Source organism: Tachypleus tridentatus, chromosome 7, assembly GCF_004210375.1.
Source record: "Tachypleus tridentatus isolate NWPU-2018 chromosome 7, ASM421037v1, whole genome shotgun sequence".
NCBI lineage: Eukaryota > Metazoa > Arthropoda > Merostomata > Xiphosura > Limulidae > Tachypleus > Tachypleus tridentatus.
The window spans coordinates 13,974,221-13,995,311 of record NC_134831.1 but is presented as its reverse complement, the minus strand read 5'-3'; the positions used below and the strand labels follow the sequence as shown (position 1 = coordinate 13,995,311).

The 21,091-nt window shown below is 32.9% G+C and overlaps 1 protein-coding gene across 2 annotated transcripts in view; it reads left to right on the top strand.

The window, feature by feature from the left end:
• The window catches only part of LOC143255159 (dynein axonemal heavy chain 6-like), a 74,512-nt gene extending 55,981 nt beyond the window's left edge, over positions 1 to 18,531 (top strand). For both annotated transcript variants that reach the window (XM_076510401.1, XM_076510402.1), the window contains exons 14-20: positions 6,144 to 6,296; positions 7,135 to 7,236; positions 9,261 to 9,410; positions 10,402 to 10,530; positions 13,257 to 13,370; positions 17,312 to 17,454; positions 18,316 to 18,531. In XM_076510401.1, the coding sequence (XP_076366516.1) occupies positions 6,144 to 6,296; positions 7,135 to 7,236; positions 9,261 to 9,410; positions 10,402 to 10,530; positions 13,257 to 13,370; positions 17,312 to 17,446 (783 nt within the window). In that variant the 3' untranslated portion in view covers positions 17,447 to 17,454; positions 18,316 to 18,531. The remainder of the gene's footprint in view (positions 1 to 6,143; positions 6,297 to 7,134; positions 7,237 to 9,260; positions 9,411 to 10,401; positions 10,531 to 13,256; positions 13,371 to 17,311; positions 17,455 to 18,315) is intronic.
• Positions 18,532 to 21,091: the final 2,560 nt, after the last annotated feature.

Sequence of the window (21,091 nt, the reverse complement as noted above, 5' to 3'; positions counted from 1 at the left end):
TTCTCTTTCCCTTTTAAACAAAGGGACTATTGAATCCATGGAGTCTCATTTCTTGACAATCTAACTGCACATTCCTGCAAACATTCCTCCTCCTTGACTACTTGATTGCCTTATCCTGACTTACATCCATTCTTTGATTCCCACTCTTTGTACTCTCTTTTCCTTGTTTGGGAGAGGACCACTTAAATTCTGTTTTTCCTTTATAATGCACCCTTCTTTTGTCTTTCTTACCACCCTCTTACATTACCTCTTATTACTTTACCTTCTAACTGAAGCACTTCAGTGTATTCCAAGGGAGTATTTTATATTTTCTAGAGAGGTTTGTTCTATTCTTTTCACTATGTCTAACCACAATTCTTCTTTCATTCCATCCCTCCTTCCCCCCTTGGTGTGGATTCCTGTACATGGTGAGAGGACCTCCCAGGAAAGGCTCTGCTTTTTCACTTTACCTCCTCTGGGATCTAAACATCCGCCCATGTGTTTGCCATTCATGGTGACCTGTGAAGGGGATGAGAGGATTCTGGTGGTTTCGGGGTCTAACCCTAACACATCACTTTGGCCTTGAATTCCTGTAGATGGGCAGCCTTGGGATGGCTCCCCCTGGGTCATTTGGCTGGTCTACTTGGGATGGGGTCAACCAAGTGACAGTGTTGGATGTTTTCAACAGATGTTGTGGACATTTTATTTGATGCTGGTGTTTGAGTATAGTACTTATGAAACCCTGGTGTTGCTGCAGTGTTCTTGTTTGGCATTGTAGTGCATCCCCTCATAGGGCTCCATGGTGGGAGGGATCAGTGGACACTGAAATATTCTTTTTTTATTATGGATCTTCCAAATAAAAACTAAAATAAAATAGTGAAAAAACAGTCCATAGTTAAATGACCATGTCTTGATTCTGAGCAGCAATCTTCAATGTCTGTAATTCTTGTACCTCATTTTCTTATGCTACATTCTCTTTCAGACAAACCTTTGGGGCAGGTGTCTCCCTTTTTCATTTAGAATGGACAAGAGGGACTTTATGGCTCTCCATAGTCAGTCATAAAGTTTTGCTTTGGTGACATATTGATGGAAACATCCACATCTCAACACAATGAACTCCTCTTGCATTCAAAGGCAATTGAGGGTATACTTATTGAAGTTACACCTCATGCTACTTTGAATTCATCATGATGAGTTATTGTTGAGAGGGGATTTGAGGAACATCTCTGAGTCAGAGATTCTCGCTGGTTTCTCCACCCAAGGAGTTTCTGCAGTGAGGCATATCTCCACTCGCACAAATGGTGTTATGATGCAAACCAATGTCCTCATACTGACATTTTCATCACTTTGTCCACTTGCCACCATCAAGCCAGGTTATCTCAATTGCAAGGTATGACCATATGTTCCAAACCCTTTCAGATGTTTCCAGTGTCAGCAGTTCAGTCACTTGAAAACATCATGTTGTGGTTCCTTGATGTGTGCTCATTTCTGTAGCAAGGACCATGATGCCTATGAGTGTGAAACAAGCCCTCATTGTATCAATTACAATAGCTCTCACCTTTTCTACTTTCGTTCTTGCCTGAAATGGTTGAAAAGAAAAGAGGGGCAGCATTTGAAAATGATTCAGAACATTACCTACCCTGATGCTCGAAAGTTACTGTCTACCATTTCATCTTGGATGTTGCTGCTGCACTTCATTCCACTACTACAGTGGGAGTGCAAATAGATCTCTCTGTGACTCCAAAAGAATTGTTCTTAAACCAAATGAAAATTCTTTTCACCTCCATGGTTAAAAACGTTGATGAATCAACCTCAACACCCATCTCTGTCCCTAACATACATTCCAGCAAACCCCAAGATCCACTTCCTTTGGCTCAAGGTATGGGCGTTTCCTCAGGTACATCTTAGATGCAAAATGATCATTTATTCATGTCCTCAGTTGCTGGAATCCTCTTCCAACAATAAAGACTTGTCCAGTCAACTCAGGATAGGATCCATGGAGGTCAACAGATCTCACTTGAATAAAGACAATAAAGAAAAAGATGTGGTTGTAAACAGAAAAGCTCACCACCCAGTTTGCCTACACACAAATAAAAATGACCACCTTAATACAATAGAGCTGTTGAGATTTACATTCTAATCTGGATGACATCAAAGTACTACCATCTTGAATGTCTTTCCTTACAGGACACATTTCTGAAACCTGCTGATACAGTCACTTTTTGGCAATTTTCTTTGTAAAAAATTTAAGGCTGTGTAATGGACAAGTGCATGGAGGGGTAGCACTGTTGGTTGATCAGCATGTGCCCATCCTGTCTTTGCCACTCAACACACACTTGGAGGCTGTAGCCATCTGTGTTTCCTTGGGCCATACCATCACTGTTTATTCTCTCAACCTGTTGCCTGGAGAGACATATGATCAATCAGACCTTGATGCTCTCACTGAACAGTTGCCGTTTCCCTTTTTCATCCTGGGGGACTTTAAGGGACATCATCCCCTCTGAGGAAGTGCTGATATTGATGAGAGGGTCGCTTCGTAGAGCATATGCTTACTGATTACAACATTTATTTTTTCAGTACTGGTTCTTTTGAACTTGATCCTATCATCGTGTGTAAGCTATCAATAAACATCTGTGTGGCAGCAGCAACTGACTGTATTATACAGGCATCTGCTCAGTGTATTCTTGAAACCTCAACACATTTTACACGATATCCTTGTCCATGGTGGAATCCTGCCTGCCACATGGCACGGAAGGCTCAAAAGCGGGCCAGGTATACTTTTCGTAGGTATCCCACAATCTCATACCACATCGTTTTCCAGCAGGCCCATGCACATGTTCGATGGGTAAGACATCAAAGCTGGAAGGACTCTTGGATTAAGTTCACAACCAGCATATCTTTTACCACCAGTTCCAAAGTCATATGGGACAAGATTTGAAAGGTCAGTGGGCAATATAATTCTGTCCCCCCTCTTGATATTGCTCTCTGACCAGGAAGTGGTTGATACCTGGAGCATTGTCGATACTTTAGATGAAAGCTTTTGCCAGGTATCTAGCACTTATCCTTCATCCTCCACCTTCATAGCCATTAAAACTCGGGTAAAGCGATCACCTCTTTCCTTTCAAACTGATTGTCTCTATGACTATAATCGTCCCTTTACACTGGTAGAACTCAAACTGCTCTTCAACAGTCTGGCAGTATATCGGTCAGACCTGATGATGTACACTATGAAATGTTGCACCATCTATCTTCTGCTTCTCTTGCTATTCTTCTCAATGTTTTTAACTAGATCTGGCAGGAGAATGTTTTTCCTGATGCCTGGCACCAGGCTGTTGTCCTACCTTTCTCCAAGCCTGGGAAGGATCCCAAGATTCCCTCAAACAACTGTCCAATTGCTTTGATGAGCTGTCTTTGTAAGACCTTAGAGAGGATGGTTAATGTTTGTCTTGTTTGGTTTCTTGAATCAAACAACCTTCTTTCACCCAGCCAGTGCGGGTTCTAATGACAGTGCTCCACCATAGACCACCTGATACAACTTGAGACATCAATCAGAGAAACCTTTTTGTCAAACATCTTGTATCAATATTCTTTGACATTGAGAAGGCTTATGATACAACATGAAGGTATGGTATTTTGTGAGACCTCCATTTATATGGGTTACGTGGCTATTTGCCCATTTTTATTAAACATTTTTTAATGGACAGGTGATTCCAAGTTTTTGTGCATTCAACACTTTCCTGTTCTTTTATACAGGAACTTGAAGTCCCTCAGGGTTGTGTTCTGAGTGTCACACTTTTCAGTATAAAGAATAATGCCATCACTAAACAACTCCCTCTTACTGTTGCAAATGGGATCTATGTTGATCCCATCTCACATCTCATGTCAGTTGTTGAACATGAGGTATATTGAGCAGCAGCTTCAGACTGCCCCCAATCGTTTACTGAAGTGTAAGTGGACCACAGCAAACAGTTTTAACTTCTCTTTTTCTAAAACTGATTGCATGCACTTTTGCTGCCAACAGGATATCCATCCTGATCCTGAACTCTATATCAGTGAAGTTGTGCTACATGTGGTCCCTGAGACAAAGTTCTTGGAACTTATCTTTGACCATAAGCTGACCTTTATACCACACATCAAGCAGCTACAGGTCAAATGTTCAAGAGCACTGAATATCCTCTGTGTCCTCTCTTCCACCACTTAGGGAGCAGATCGATGTTCTATGCTAAAGATATATCATGCTCTTATTCAGTTGAAACTAAACTATGGATCATTGGTCTATGGATCTGCCAGGACTTCAGCCTTAAAGATGGTGGACCCTGTTCATCATCAGGGACTTCAGCTCTGCACTGGGACTTTCCACACTTCTCCAGTTCAGAGCTTATACATAGAGTCTCGTGAACCTCGTTTGCATCTCTTTCATTTGCAATTGTCTTTACTGTGTGCTTCAGAACTCCATTGGTTACCAAAGCATCCCACCTGGGGTTGTATTTTCCTTCCCATGCTTTTTCAGAACAGATGATCTGCCATTGCTCCTTTTGGTCTTCATATCCAGGCACAGTTGAATAAATTGGGTCTGTTCTTGGATAGCATTACTGTATCCACTGGTCAGACAATCCTACTATGGCTTATTACAGTCTCCAAATCTGAGCTATCTTTAAGTCATCTGAGAAAAGCAGACACTCCCAATTTGAAATACTGTCTATTGTTTGCTGAACATTTTTTGAACCATCCTTCCATTCCTATTTATACAGATGGTTCGAAATCAGGTGAATGTGTGGATTCTGCTATGGTTTGTTGTGATTCAGTGGTTGTGTGCAGAATCCCTTCTACAGCTTCTGAATTCACTGCTGAACTGATGTTATTTCTCTTGCCCTGGATCACATAGAAGTTAAGCAGTACTCAAATTGTGTTACCATCGTTACAACTCTCAATGACAACACCATTTTAAACATGTTTTGTCCCAAGGTATATCTGTAACTTTAGACAGTGTTATTGGTGATGGTGATACTGTCCACCTTAGAAATGTTTTTAGTTTTTTAAAGACCATTAATCGTTTCAATGGTGTTTAAGTTTTTTAATTTATAAATTAGACCTTTTTTAATGTGATTTCCTTTTGAGAATCAAAGTACATCTAGTTTGATTTAAAATTAGAAAGTGGCCGTAACATCAAATAACTTGGAACCAGGACTGGAAAGACCAACTTCAGGTGACTAATGCTGATTTTTTAACTTACCTGTTAGTCTTCATGGCAAGTTATGATTATTACAATTATGCTACAGAAAATTCTTTACAACTTATATTTCTGTAGTTTTTCTCTTACTGCTGTAGACTAGATATAAAAATTGGGTTTAATGATATTTATGTTTTTAATTCAAAAATTAAATTTCTTCTTGTTTCACCTTAATTTTCTTTTATGAATTTTAATAATTTTACTTTAATTTTAACTTTTCACTGGATGTTAGGTGCAGATGGCCTAGTTGTTTTATGTCATAAAACACCAAGCCAACCAACTAACTATTCTTCCTTCCTTGTTTCCTCTGCTTTTGGGATAGCTTGCTGTCCTTAACAAGTGTATGTTTCACTCACAGTGCTACCTGTGATCTTTGTTAGGCTCCATATTTTGTCCAGAAGTTTCTGGGAGATTAAAGGAAACCTTGATAAATATTTAAATGAAAGAGGCTGGCTCTGAGTGTTTCATTTTTATTCTATACATTAGTGTAGTGGATGGGACAGCTATATGGTACAATGAATCTTTGTTTTTTCTTAAATGTTATATGTTAAATGAAATATACATGAAGACTGATAATTACAATATTTTCAGCAACTGAAGCAATTTTTTTTTTCTTTGAGCATATTAGTAACAATTAAGCCTTAAGGAAGTGGAATACTAATACAGTATAGAATAAGGTTATTCACATTTTGTTAACTTGACATCAAGTATTTGAGTAATACTTAACATTACAAAGGAGTAATTTCACTGAAACCTTTACTGAATGAAGAGATGCCCACATTACTAGGTGTCATATATGTTAATATTTCTGACTATGCTTTTTGTATGAAAGGTTATTTGTTCAAAAAGGAACTAAAGTGCAGTTTTTAAAAATGGAACGTGGTTTTAACATTTTAAAATATTTCATTTTATCTTGTTCTTTTTTCCTTTATAGATACTTAACAATCGGCTTCCAAAACTAGCAAAAACAAAAGTGGACTTGCTCTCAAATGAGGCAAACATTGCCCAGTCAAAATTAGTGTCTACCCCTAATAGCACTACAGAACTTGTTGAGAGGTTGACATTTCTTGATAAGATTGAGAGAAGGGTAAGTTTAAAGTAAAAGTTTTATAAGAGCACAGAAGTAAAATTGCCATGTGTTTTTTATAGTAGTGTAATGTTAGGTAAAAAAGTACATTGGAAAAGATGTTATATTCATTCATGATGTTTACAAACATGTACATAAATTGATGTAATTTGTTTTAATTGAGTTATTTTTTGTTATTTTAATTTAGAATATGTATATGATATAGATAATGTTAGTGCAACTTGTTTTCATGTGGTGAAATTTAACATTACTTGTGAAAATTACTCTCCAAGACATCTCCAGATTGAATCTTGTAGTCTTTTTCTTTTCTCCAAAATCAAGTGGTGCAAGTTCCTTAATTGAGGTCTAATAAAATATATGTAATATTTTTATTCTATATTATGATCTGTTATTTGACCATTGTATGTGCATGATACATTGAGGTAACCACTGATGAATTTAGAGAAATTTTGCTTTAATTATTAAATTTAACAGAAATTCAAAATTAAAGAACTAAAGAACCAAATTATATATTCTGTAATGTGTTATTGGCCCATTTTACAGTAATCTAATTTTATTTTAAGGAAAAGTTATTTAATTCACCCAATTCTATCACATTTTATATTTATTTATATGCTGTTGTGTTATAATTTTGTTTCACTTGAATTATATTTGCAGACTAGGCTATGGGAAATAGAACAGATAGCCTATTCTATGTCTTTGTGCTGAAAGAAACAAATTTATTATATATATAAAAAGTAACTTAAAGTATGGTTATACCATCACCATGATTACATACATGATCTAAAACTCTGTCTGTAAGAAGAATGATAAGCTTTGAAAATTAAAATTGTAACAGATAGAAGATATGGAAGCAGGCTTAAATGTGACTAGAGAGTTGTATGACTTAATGGACTCATACAGTGTACCAGTTCCACCTGAGGATATTGCTGGATATTCAGTAAGTTTGATTATTATTTCTCTTATAAACCTCAATGTGTACTTTTATAAATTGCTATGTTAGCACACAAGTTAAGTTGATGTGTTTCTTTTAAGCTCAGAATGCAATTTTATAAGACTCCATTCTGACACATTCAGTTAAATACTGATTAAACTTGATCTCAGTATTTATTTTTATGAGGTTCCATGTCAGTATCTTAAAGAAATTGTTACAATTTTCTACTGGGATATGAATAAATTAGTAAAAGACTGTCAGATCTATATCTAAAGAAAATCTGCACTTTCAAGTCTCAGGTTTATGGAGGTATTAGAATATTATCTGTCATTTGTAACAGAAATGCTGTATTGTATCTTATGAAAAAACTTGTGTGATATTGGTTTTGATTGTCATTAAGCAGCACTGTAAATGCACTGATGGTATAGACTTTACACTTTTTTTCTGCTGGTTATGTTCAATTTTTTCGTTTGCTTTTCGCTATAGTTGCTGGTATTATGTTAAAAGACATGAAATGATGTATTGAACAATTCACTTTATTTAATATTCTATTTTTATGAATAGTTCTTTAACATTTCTGGTGAGCTTATGTACCACTGTCCATCAAATTTTCAGAAAGTAGGATGCAGAAAGTAGTTAAATATCATAAGTACAGTGCAGAAGTGCATGATTGTTCACATGCACATTTTATGTGCTCATTTGCAGCTGTATCAACTGGATAAAAAAAAAAAGTGGACTACATAGATTCTTTAGATCTAGGTTCTAACTATAACCTAATTTTTGAAAATAAAGTTTTAATTTCTGTACATCTGACTTAAAGGATCTGTGTTGAACAAAGCAATTCCATCAGAACAGTAGGAGCCTAATACATGAATCTCTTACATTAATATGCACACCACCACTTCTGAATTCTGATAAAGCTTTGCTCGAGTGTTTTGGACTGAAAAGAAGAAGTTGTATAATTTACCTTTACTTTGTCTTCAAACTGACTGTGACCTCTTGACATTTGAGGTTGTATGTAATAATTAAAACTGCCTTTTTTTATATATGCCTTTAAGGAAACAAAATGAGAGAAAAGGAGAAAATGTTATGTTAATAACCCTAAAACGTTTTTGTCCCAGTGAAGAGAGCATTCCTGCAAGAATAGAAATATGGTTAGAAACAGCAATGTTGAATATGTTAAACAAACCTTGACCATTAATCCAGCCAAAAAGAAGTATGTCACTTGAGCCAGATGGAAGAAAAACTATATCAAAGATAACAGCAAAAGCTAGGAAATGTTGAGAGATAGTCACAAGAAAAGTTACAAGAAGGATAGGCCTAGGGCTCAGTCGCTTTTGAGACTTAGTACAAAAAATGCCACAAGACAAATATGAAAAGTTTTAAATAAAAAGATTAGGAGGTAGAAATGGGATCACCAATAGAGTAAGAGAACAAATTAGGAATGGATGGGATAACATTACAATACTTGGTGGTTCTTGACATGGTGCAACCTAAAAAACTTAGCATGGTCATTGTTCTGCTTATATTTTATGTTTTATTGTGAACTTTGATCCAACTATAGGCATGAATTGGGTTTTATCAGTGACTAATTCTTTCTAAACAAGTGTCAAAAAATTTAAAGGAAAAATTAGGAAGTAAGAATGGGAGCACAAAAAGTAAGAAAACAAGGCATCACTTTTAAAATAATTACTTTTAACACTTTTCTTATGAAAATTAAATAATCATTAATTATTAAATCACTAAGTTAGTTAAATAACAACTATTAAACTAAACAGTCTTGTATATCCAACATATTTACTTGATTTTTAATGTTGTGTCCTGTGACAGAAGACTGCCTCATTGGAGCAATAATTATTTTATAATGTAAGAATACTCAATCTGTATTGTAAGTGAAAAGGAATAACCAAAAATAAAAGAAAGAAAGCATAATTGAAAATCAGATGTTGTCCTTTAGAGCAAGATTTGTTATTTCAGGATTGCTGTGTGTTTGTAATCTAACTTAGGATGTTGTTTATGTTTTTTTATAGGCTTTAGGTGGTTTGCTCTGTCACTTGCAGAAAACTATCAAAAATGAATCATCAGAAAGAGAGACATATAAAACAAATTTGAATACATCACTTGTTAAAGATATTGATAAACTCAAGCAAGAGGTGAAAGATTTAAAAAGAGATGTTGAGGTAAGAAGGGTCAGGCATTGTAGCAAAGTCATGCATGCTCTACACATTATGGTTAGTGGTGCAGCATAAGCGACAGTCAATGCCTACTACTTGCTTGTAGCTCAAAGGTTAAATTTGAATGATATTGACTATCTGCCTTCCCTCTAGTCTTTCAATTTAAACATTAGAGATAGTTAGTGCAGATAATCCTTTTGTATCGATATCTGAAATAAACAAACCAGGAGAAATAAATTTTTACAGATGTTTTTTACTGACTAAGACAAGTCAAAAAGTAAATATTATATGTACAGAAAATCAGATTTGTCAGTTCTGTTTGCTTGATAAACAGAAAGTACTAAAACAATATACTTAGTTAAACAGATATCAAGCACAAACATTCATCTTTCCACCACAGTAAGGGCTGTTCTGTTATATGTTGTTATGTGACTGCTTTTATAATGTTATATGTCCTTAGTCTAATAAGCATGCTCTGAATGATACAAATTTTATTATTACAATGAACAAATGAAATATATTTGACAAAAATATCACTTTTTAAATATTTTTTATTGATTAATCCAGAATATGACACTCAAGTTCACACATTCTTCATATCATATGTTAACATTTTATACTAACTTGTAATTAAACCACAAGTTTCAGAACTCAAGATGATTTTAATGTAAAAATGTATGTTTTTAATTATTAGGTTTTAAAAATGAAATATTATGGCTATAATATCATCAAACACCTTCTTGCTGTTTCTTATATTATATATCAGTCATTCCCATAGTATCTCTATCTGTGTCAAAGTGAAAGAGTGGAAGTGTGTATTTTGGGTGTCTTGAGATAGATTTTTGTTTGTATGTGCGACAGTTTTGGAATTGTGAGAGTCAATGACAAAATAAGTGCTTGAAGTATTATAATTTTCTTTGTTGTTTTTAACAAAATAAAATAAAACAATTGTTCTTAAATACATTGTAGTTATTTTTGTGGAATGTATATATTTTAGGAGTCATTTCTTATGGACGTGAACTCTGAACCTCGGAAAGTTACAGACTTACTTTCTTCCTTGGCTGTGAGGTTAGAACAAATAACAGAACAGGCATCCCAATATAAACAATACCAAAGAGATTTTCAGGTTTGAAATTTAAGAGAAGAGAATGTTCACAATGACAGTAAAAATGGTAGCAATGAAAATGTTGTAGTATAAAAAACTTGCATGAAAGTGTTCATACATGAAATTTTAATGTTTTAGTTTCTAGATTCAGACATTTTGATATTTTAATTTCTCAGAGAAACATTAAACAGTTAAACATAGCATAAGCAATATCAATTTTACAGTTGTTTTTTTGTGTGTGTGAGTTGTGATAGTTCATGTGGGGTTAATCAGCCACACAAGTATTGGTATTTCTGCTTAGTCTATTGTATATTAGAATTGAAACTTTATAGCCTGCATTCTCATATTTATTCATACAATATATTACTATTTTTACAGCATCATTTATCAAATTTGAGTAAACACTTAGCAAGAAGAAAATTTAGTATTTTAAATCAGCTAATATGATTTTTTTTCTCTTCTCATCTCCGCCATAATAAATAAGTTCAATGTTTACATTATTCTTTATTATTGGTGTATTAATGTTAACTTATTCATAACAAAATGTATATCACCATTAAATCTAAAGTTGGACATGGTTTACATGAATAGCACAACCACTATTCCATGCTTGTAATGTGTTTCATCATTTTTATTTGTGCACTATTGTAGCTTAACAGCAATGGTTAGTGTTGACAGAGTACAATAAAGGCATAAGAAAATGACAAACAGCAAGAGGTGCAGCATATATCAGGTCATCCCATAAATAATGTCCAAAAATTTAATACAGAAAGTGCATCATCATTTCTGTCTTTGTAGAAGGCTTTAATGGCTAAAATATGTAATAGGATGTGTATAAAAATATTCAAACAAATAAAAGAAACTAACCCAACTCCACTTTTTCAGATCATTAATCAAATGAACACTTATGAAGATGGATGTGTCTGGGTAGTACCTTAGGTATATAATGCTTTACAAATTTAAAAAATGCAATAGTGAAGCAGAAACTACCTGAAACATTCAAGGTGTTTATGGTGCAGTCTCTCTCAATGAAAGAAAATGTTGTAGGTGGTTTCAGAAGTTCAGATCAGATGACTACAGCTTAAGTGATGTGCCCCGTTCATGTTGTCCTGTTCAGTTTAATGACAACTTGCTGCTGGCTGCACTTGACGAAGATTGTTATGTAACAGTTGAAGAACTAGCACAGAAGCTTAATTCAACCCATTCAACAGTTCACCATCATTTGCAACATTTTGGAGAGGTGTTAAAACTTGGAACATGGGTCCCCCATGATTTGACAGAAGCCAACCTTTGAGCAGCGAGAGCTGACATTTGCACTTTTCTGCACTCTTGTGAATGTAACTTACCTTTTTTTTGGGCAGGATAGTGACTGGAGATGAAAAATGGATATTTTATAAAAATTTTAAGCATCGCAGACAATGGCTCAGTACATGTAAAATGGCTAAGGCACACTGCAAAATAGGAATGTCTTGTTAAACGTTTGGTGGGATATTGTTGGTGTGATCCACTTTGAGTTGCCCCCACTCAATGTAACATTCACACCAGACTTCTATTGTCAACAGTTAGAGCACTTGAATGTTGCACTAAAAGAAAAGAGGCCTGCTTTCATCATTTGTAAAGGTGTTGTGTTACACCAGGATAATGCACAGCCCCATACAGCAAGGATCACATCTGCAAAGATTGAAGAGTTTGACTGGGAAAAACTTTCACATCCTCCTTATTCTCCAGACCTTGCCCCATCTGATTATAATTTATTTCAAAGTACTCTCTCTACATTATTTTCCTTCAAACCCCAATAATTTTATAGAAGTGGCATTTAGAAGCTTGTGAATTGTTGGCAGGAAATAATTAATAATAATGGAACATGCATTATTGATTAAATAACAGTAAAAGCATTTTAAATACTTTCTCTTTTTCTGAACCTAAAATTGGACATTACTTAAGGGGTGACCTGATATATATATATATAGAAACCACATTTCTATTTAGATGAACCTGACATTTTACAATCTCACATGAGTTTTGCATGTATTTGTTAGATATTTTATTGGAAACTCAATCCACTACACAAAAAATTTCAACCCAACAGACCAAAATAAACTATATGATGACATTCACTTTCAATGATATAATTTAATGTGACTTTTATTGTTACTAGATGACATTCAGTTGTGCTATAAGTACAAACCAACTACAGTCTGCCCAGGACAAGTTACTAGTGTGAAAGATTTCTAATAGCATATTGGACATTTTTAACTGCAAGAATCACAATTAATCATTTATTTGTTTTAACTTATTCTAATTGCATTTTTCTTTTATTTATTTTTTGAAATGAAAACATAAATGACATCTAAAATTATTTTTATCTCCACTGAATTAAAATAAAAAATATCAATGTGTGACCCTTTTCCACAAATTTACTGTTAAATTCAAAAGAATACTGCTCAATGTTTTTATTTTATTTATAGAATTTTGTATGATATTTTCTCAGTTATTCAATCATAATTTCTTTGTGTGGCAACAGAACAGAAGTTGAATATAATGATTGTATTACATTTTATTAAGCTTTTATATGATAAAAGTACAGGCTGAGAAATATTTTCAGTCATTTTAATACAGACAATAGTATAATATGCTGTCTAACCAAAATGTTTAGAAGTTATTAATTTAACCCTTAAGTATCTTGCATTTAGTAGTTTGAATTCAAGTTTCTTAATTTCTAATATCTTATAAATTTTTTGTTGTAGTTTGAAGTCACCCACTATGAAGAACTGGAAAAAGTAGCTTCTGAACTTCGTCTAAAACAGTTACTGTGGAATTCTTTCTTTACCTGGAATGCTTTAATGCAGGAATGGAGAGAGGTTTACACTTTGTTCTATTTTTAAGAATGTTTTTATGTTTTATAAGTTCTTTATTGAAATGTGCTTGAGATTGTCTGAGACTTCTATTAAACTTTTAAAAAAATTAAAATTGTTAGTTGTTTTAAACAATGCACATACGAATGTGTTATAAATAACAAAACATTTACACCAGTTTAGCATATAAACTTCAAATACCATAACATCATTTGATATTTGATACTTTTATATATTTTTAGTATTGATGGGATTGGTTTTAGTTTTCTCTGTGTATATTTTGTAATATACTTGACTGTTAAGGTTTATATATGTGTAATATTTAAATGAAATAATTTTTATTCCAAAACATACCATCAGCTGACAAAACAGCTATTCTTTGACATCAGCTTTGTCTATCTAATCATTGGTCTTGTATGCTCTTGTCTTTTACAACGCATTTAAATGCTTAGCAATATCTAATTTGCAAATTTCTCCTCCCTCTTCTATGCACTTTTTATCCTGGTACTGTATACAAGTACCTGACTTAGATAATTTAATCACTTATTCTTATGACAACAACGTGTTGCTTATCTTCCCATTGTGGAATGTGATTTTCACACCATCTTGTGGATTTCAGTATAATTATAATTAAAAAAACAGAAGTGATATTTACAGGTATGAATTCCCATATTACTGTTGCCAGCAAGGCAGCTAATCCAACTTTCCATACTCCTCCTTTGTTATATAGCATCTCTCTTTCTTTGGTATGCAGTTGTCCATATTTTTATCCACTGAGAAATGGAAACTTTTATTTGTCCTGGGGTGTTTTATTTTAGGGCTTCTAAAGTTGTCTTTTTGTTGATCCTGGAGAGAATTTGGTTTATGTTTTCTGACATTTTTCTTTACTACATTGGCTTTTGAAGTCTGATTTGTAGAACTTTCTCTTCTCTCTGTAGGACTTTTCTTTCTAAGCCTGTGGCAACTATGGAAGGGAATACATCTATCTCAGCAATTCTTTTACTATCTATTTCTCACATTTCCAATTGATTGTAACCTGAAAATTTGTTTTGGTCTATCAGACCTGGAAGTGTTATGTGATTCACTTTTTTTTCCTTTTGTAGTGATCTTCTTGACTGTGTTTTCACTGGGATCCTTCAGAGTCTCTTGAATTTCCCCATTTTTTTTAGAGGTGGATTCCCAAATATTTATTTTGCATATTTTGGTTTATACAGATAAGGTATCTTCTGAATTACATCTCAACAGATTCAGCACATGTTTTTTGCTGGCCATTTCATTCATACAGTGGGGGACTTTTTACAGGCCAATATTCAGACTTCTTCCATTGCTTTTCTCTCATCTTCTTTACATGCTTGGGCAGCTTCCTTCTGGGTGTTTTTCCTTACCCCATGGCTGTTTTTAACATCTGCTGGATTATAAGGAGGAAGGGGGTATATTTGTACACTCTTGTATCTTTATTTTCCAGGGTCCTCTACATATTGATTTCACTGGCTTCTACTTTGTGAAGAGTGTTGCCAAGACAAGTGTGCTTCTCTCAGTCCATTTCTATACTAGCAACTGATTTGGTAATTCTTACTACTGATTTCAACAGGATCTGTAGAAATGATGTGTTCAGTAAGACCATCTATGTGCTTTCTAGATGATATTACTATATTATCATGGACAATCCTGAATAAAGCTAAAGGTGATTCTGCCTGTCCCTGCCGATCATCAGATTGAATAAATTGGGGTTGGTTTGTCTTTAAAAATTTAGGGACCTATTGCACTGTTCCTCATAATTCCCACCTTGCATTTCCCCACCCCCAGATTTTACTAATGGAGCTAGGGAGTTCTTACCATACACAGTTTACAGTCCCTGTGGTATTGGACAGAGGCTTTTCCTTCAGAGTGTTTGATCTCCAGAAGAGAGCAAAGTTGGGGGTACTTCTACTTCGGTCCCTGGATGTTTTTTCAAATGTCATTTAGAGTGGGACCAATCTTTGCAGGAGCCTACTCATAATTTCAGTTCATAGTTGACATGAAGCTATCTGGTTGGGGGGTGCATGGACCTTCTTTTTGATCAATGTCAATTTTTATATATTATTTATGGAAGTAGATCCATTATCTCCTCATAATTCCAAATGTGAAGTACTCTGATCTTAGGTCTTTAATTGAGCACAGGTTCCACATTCTCTACATAATTCCTGGGGCAAGCCAAATACTCCTTATCCATTTGGTTATGGAGAGAGAATGAGTGTTCATAATTCCATACTAGATGATTTCTGTTTCTTTGATTGAGTGTAGCATGCATGATCCTGTGATTCCAAACCTGGGGTGTTGACTTCTGGACTAGTTCAGGTGGAAGAGAAAGTTTGTCCACTTCAGTGTTGCTTACTTTTTTATTGTGGTTTTGGTGGTGCAAAACACATCATTCTATAACTACAGGTTGGGATTCAATCAAAAGTATATATATATATATATGACATTGCAGTCTTATAGCCTTAGGTGCCAATGTGAGATATAGGAACCAAGACCCCTTAATTCCAACCCTGAGTTGTTGCAACTTTGACTGTCTGGTTGAGGCTGGCTTGTAATAATTACTCATGTACTATTCCACTCTTGATATAGGAGCTCAGTTCTGGGTGAAGAGCATACCTGTTCTGGATGTAGTGTAGTTTCCCCACTTGTGTTCCACTTTTTTCTTCATACATCACTGTTCTATGCAGACACTTTCTGTATGGATCATGCTCACACTGGCCCCTCTACCTTCTCAGGGTGGGATTCTAGTTATATTGTCAGCTGATGGTAAGTATGTTTTGGAAGTTAACAATTTCCTAAACGGAAAATGTATTTTCAACAATACTTACCTTCATTGACTCCTCCTACCCTGCTTCCCCACTGAAAGCCAGTGTCAGTCTTGATAAAGTGATTACATTATCTAAATCAGATACTTATATATATATAGTACCAAGATAGAGGACACATTGACAATGGTGGAGAAATTTGCAAATTAGATATTGCCAGGGACATTTACATGGGTTACAAAAGACTGGAGCATGTGAGACCAGTGCTTAAAAGTGCTTGGACAAGCCGATGGCAAAGAATGACTAAATTGTCAGTGGCGGTTATTATTACTGAAAATACATTTTAAATTTACCAAAATGTTAACTTAAGTGACTATGAGAACAAAATATCAATTTCAGGCAAAATGTTTTATATGATCATCTCTTCAATGATCTGCCTTTACCTGTTAGAGTGCAATTTATTTTCATTAATTTCAATTTAAGATAAAACAATAAGATTATAATATTTCAGGAGATCTTATTGTTCATGAAAAAAAAAGGCCTAATAACAGGTATACCCTAGTGGGTCAGCAGTAAATTTACAGATATGCAGTGCAAGAATCTGGGGTGTGATTACTCAGAGTGCAGTTAGCTCATTGTATTGCTTTGTGCTAAGAAAAACAACAAAGGCTAATACCTGAAATTAAATTTCTACTTGACCCATTATTTTCTGTAAATATGTATAGTAGTGTTATTATTTAATACAATATTTTATATGTGTATATATACTTATGTATGAATATTATTATTATATTGAAACCTTTAAGTTGAAATTTTACACTTATCATTTTATAAAACTGCTTTTACAGTTAATTTTTAACTTTCACTGAAACTTATAATCAGTTGTGTGTTGCAGGTATTCATACCTTTTCTTTTAAAGTTCTAATGTATCATATGATTAGGAGTTGTAGATAAATACAGTTTTTGTTGAATATTTTTTTTTGCTTTCTGTAGTAGATGAAGAAGTGGGAAAAGAAATATTTTAAACTTCTTTCTTAAAACATTTACTTGGATGATATGTCATCTGGCCATCAGGATGTTAAGTTAGATAACTATTTATTAAAATACAGATGTATATGGACTTCAACAGTTTTTATATATTTTTTTCTGGGTTATTTTTAACAGTGTGATTTTGAAAACATTAATCCAGAGCATCTAAGAACACAAACAACAGAGTATCTGAAAACTATTCATCAGATTGAAAGAGGTTTACCGGTTAATAGTGTTACTTTATCTCTGAAAGAAAAGTTGAAGAAATGAAAGAAAAGGTATAGTCTGTTAGTTATATCATGAAAAATATAGAGATTTAATTTATTTGCCTTGTTTGTTTCACTGGTTTTTACGTGCTTTTTCCCTTCATTTATTACCCCACCCCAAAAAAAAAAAAAAAACCTTCGAAGATTTTTTTTTATCATATATTTTATTGGATGTTTTGTCTCTTTATTATTCTAAGAGTGCATACTAAAGAGCACATGAATTGAAGAGTATCAGATGTGCAGATGATATTATATGTATTGCTATAAAGATTTTAATAAGCCAGAAATATTTTTAAGACTTTAATATTCAGTGTTGGTGGGAGGATAGAATCTTGTTAGAAATTATTTAGGTAATAATATTAATGAAACTTCTACTTAGGTTTTCTTATGTTAACTTTGCTCATTTCCAATTTGAGTTATGCTTTCAGATTGGTGGATCATTTTACTTCAACTCTTTACAATTTATTATATAATCATAGCATTTTATAAAATGTTTGTTACTTCTTGTTCATTTAATGTTCTGTTCCAGTAGCATATGATGGCTGTAAATATAACTTATATGATGAAACAAAAAAGATTAAATTACATACAACACCAGATTCTTCAATTATGTAACATTTTGAGGTAAGTTATAGGCTTGAAGGAACTCTATATCAACAGCAATAAAAAAACAGCAAGGTCTTTTAAAAGGTTTCCCATTCGTTGTGATATTTTTGTATTTAAAATGTATATTTTAAATTACCTTTGAAATTTTGAAAACTGGTCCCACTTGTTGCTGTATTTCTAAGTTAATGGAAATAAACCTGCAAAAAGTGGATTAAAAATAAAGCAGTGAATTTTATTATAATTACTGAATACTTGTTTTATTTTTAGGTTTCAGTTATAACTTACCTACGTAGCCCAGCCATGAAATCGCATCATTGGGATTTGATTGAAGGTGTCCTACAACAAAAAATAACTACTGGTGGACCTCTTACTTTAAAGATATTAGAAAAATTTAATGTTTTTACTTTTCATGAGGCTATCCAAAAAATATCTAATCAAGCAAGTTCTGAAAACAAACTGGAAGTGATTTTAAAAAAGGTATGTTTAAAGATGTTTCTCTGATAATGCATATTTTGGAGTATTAATTCTTTTAGTATTATTCACATATGCAAGTGTAAGTCTCCATGCTTAACAAAGAATTGAAATTTGAAACTACAAAATAAAGTCACAGAAAAGAGAACTGATGAGATTGGTGACCAATAATCAGTATCAGAATTGGCATTTAAGTAATATCTTATTACAAAACACAGAAAATATATAATTATTTGACACCAATTTCTGGTCAGTGGGACCAACAGAAATGAAAGGTTGGTGATTGTATTTTATTCTTATAGGCTGATTTTGAAAATAAAAAGTACACAAGTAAGATTATTATAAAAAGTAATTTTAATATGTACACTGTAATTTCTAATGGTAAGAAAATGTCATGTAGATTATGTTTCTGTTTCATTGTTTTGACTTTTTTAGTGTTATTTGTGATTAAAAACAAAAACATTAATTTATTAATGAAAAGCAAATAATCCCTAGAATTTTCTCAGCATTTACAATAATACCAAATCTATAGTTTTAAATGTTCAAACTAGTTTCTTTAGCAAAAAATATCTTCTATGATTTAATTAAAATATGTAAGCAATACAAAGTGATGAGGGTTTGAAATACAAGAATCCAAGGTCAAGAGTCCTTTGTGAAGAAATAACACATTGCCATTACAAAATGGTTATTTCTATGAGATACAGTTAGAATACTAACTGTATTAGTGACTGTTAGTCATTGATCTTGCTGTTCCTCTTTTGTTTACATATCTTGATTTACATGTGTATAGTTTCTAAATACTTTTATGTGTAATACATTTTTCACTTGTTTTATTTTAAAATTATACTTCTTGAAAGTCACAGAAATCACTACTTTGAAACATAATTATTTTTGTTGTATAACATAATGAATAAATAAGTATTGTAATTAAAACTTCTGTATTTTATCACTTAAATTTAGTAATTCCAAAAAACAAACATATACAATAAATTAATTCTTAGGTTTACAACCTGAATACAGTAGTTTAGGGTTCTTGCCAAACTTTAATTTGTGGATTTCATCATGTGGTGACTTAGTTGGCTGAACATCTGCAATATTTGTAGAATTCTGGGTTTAAATTTCTCTTCTTAATTGAGATTATTATTTTTTACTAAAATTTTATTAATTTTCATAAAGTGTTTGTAATTGTTAAGTAACTGTCATCCCCCATCTTTGCTTATTTATATTGTTTTTTAGTATAAAATTGGGAAAATAGTTTGGTTATTTTCCTGTTATATGTTTTCATAAAGTTATGAAAGAAAATATAGTATAATCATCTACAAATATATAGTAACAACTCATGACTGTCTTTTAGACTGTTACCATCAGGTGTGTAGTAACAATGTATAATAGTTTTTAGATTGTTATCATCACAGTAAGTGGTTAGTTGTTCATTTCCACAAGAATATGTGTTAAGTATGTTTTAACTTACCTGTTATGATTTACTTTCTTGTGTTGTAGCCCTTTAAACAAACATTTTGAATTTTGGTCGCTCAAAGTAAGATGTTTAGGTGAATTGCCTTTCAGTGTAGTCACGAAGAAAATGTGTTCTGAAGCAGAAATTACAATTATATTGAGGTTTATTTATATACTGCTACTGTTCAGTGTTTAAATTACAACATAAAAATAGTACAGAAATGAGAAAGGAAATAACTACATTTTTTTACATAAAATGCACTAATTTGAAAATAAAATCCTAGAGCCTTGTTATAGGAAATTAAAAACATCAAAACAGAATTAAGCTGTGATATTCATACATAATGTTTGAGATACCGGAATAGAGGACGTAATATGTTCATAACTATATAAAACAAATATCTAGTTTAAGTAAACTTATGATGTGAAAATTCAGGCATAATCTGCTACATTAATTAAAGGTATCTTACATTGAGCTGGTCAGTTGAAAATATATTTAAAGGTAATTGAGAAAATTACTAGTGATAAAATCATCTCATAAACTTTGTTTAAAACTATAATGCCATAATAAATGTTGAGTGATGGGTACTTCTAAATAGATTCATTTGGAAGCATAGTATCCATAATTGGCTACATGTGTGTTACTATATGATTTAAAAATTGAGCAAATGTTGTCAAATTTTAATATTTAATTTTTAGTTTCTTTTGATCAAAGGAAAATTAATTATGAGTTGTATTAAAGTGGTCCTGTTTTAATGTTTAGTTAAAATTAAAATTATTTTTGTAAATATATGTACACAAATAAAAAAACTGAACATAGCATTTAATATTTTTAATCAATAAATTGGAAACAAGTTCCAATAATGTTTAAAAACAGTTATTATAGTATCTCATTAACAGTAGCAAGCACAAAAAGTATGATTTATTTCTCTCATATTCTTCTAACTGTAAACCTACACTGGGTCAGCAAAGAAATATTTCTAAAAAATCATCAGTAGTTGTATTGTGTGTTGCTCAAAACCACCAGTCTATAAATCACTGATATAAATAGCATTTTGACTGAGGATAGTTGTGTCTCATGTCCAGATGACCTTGTGGGCCTTTGTTTTGAGTTAAA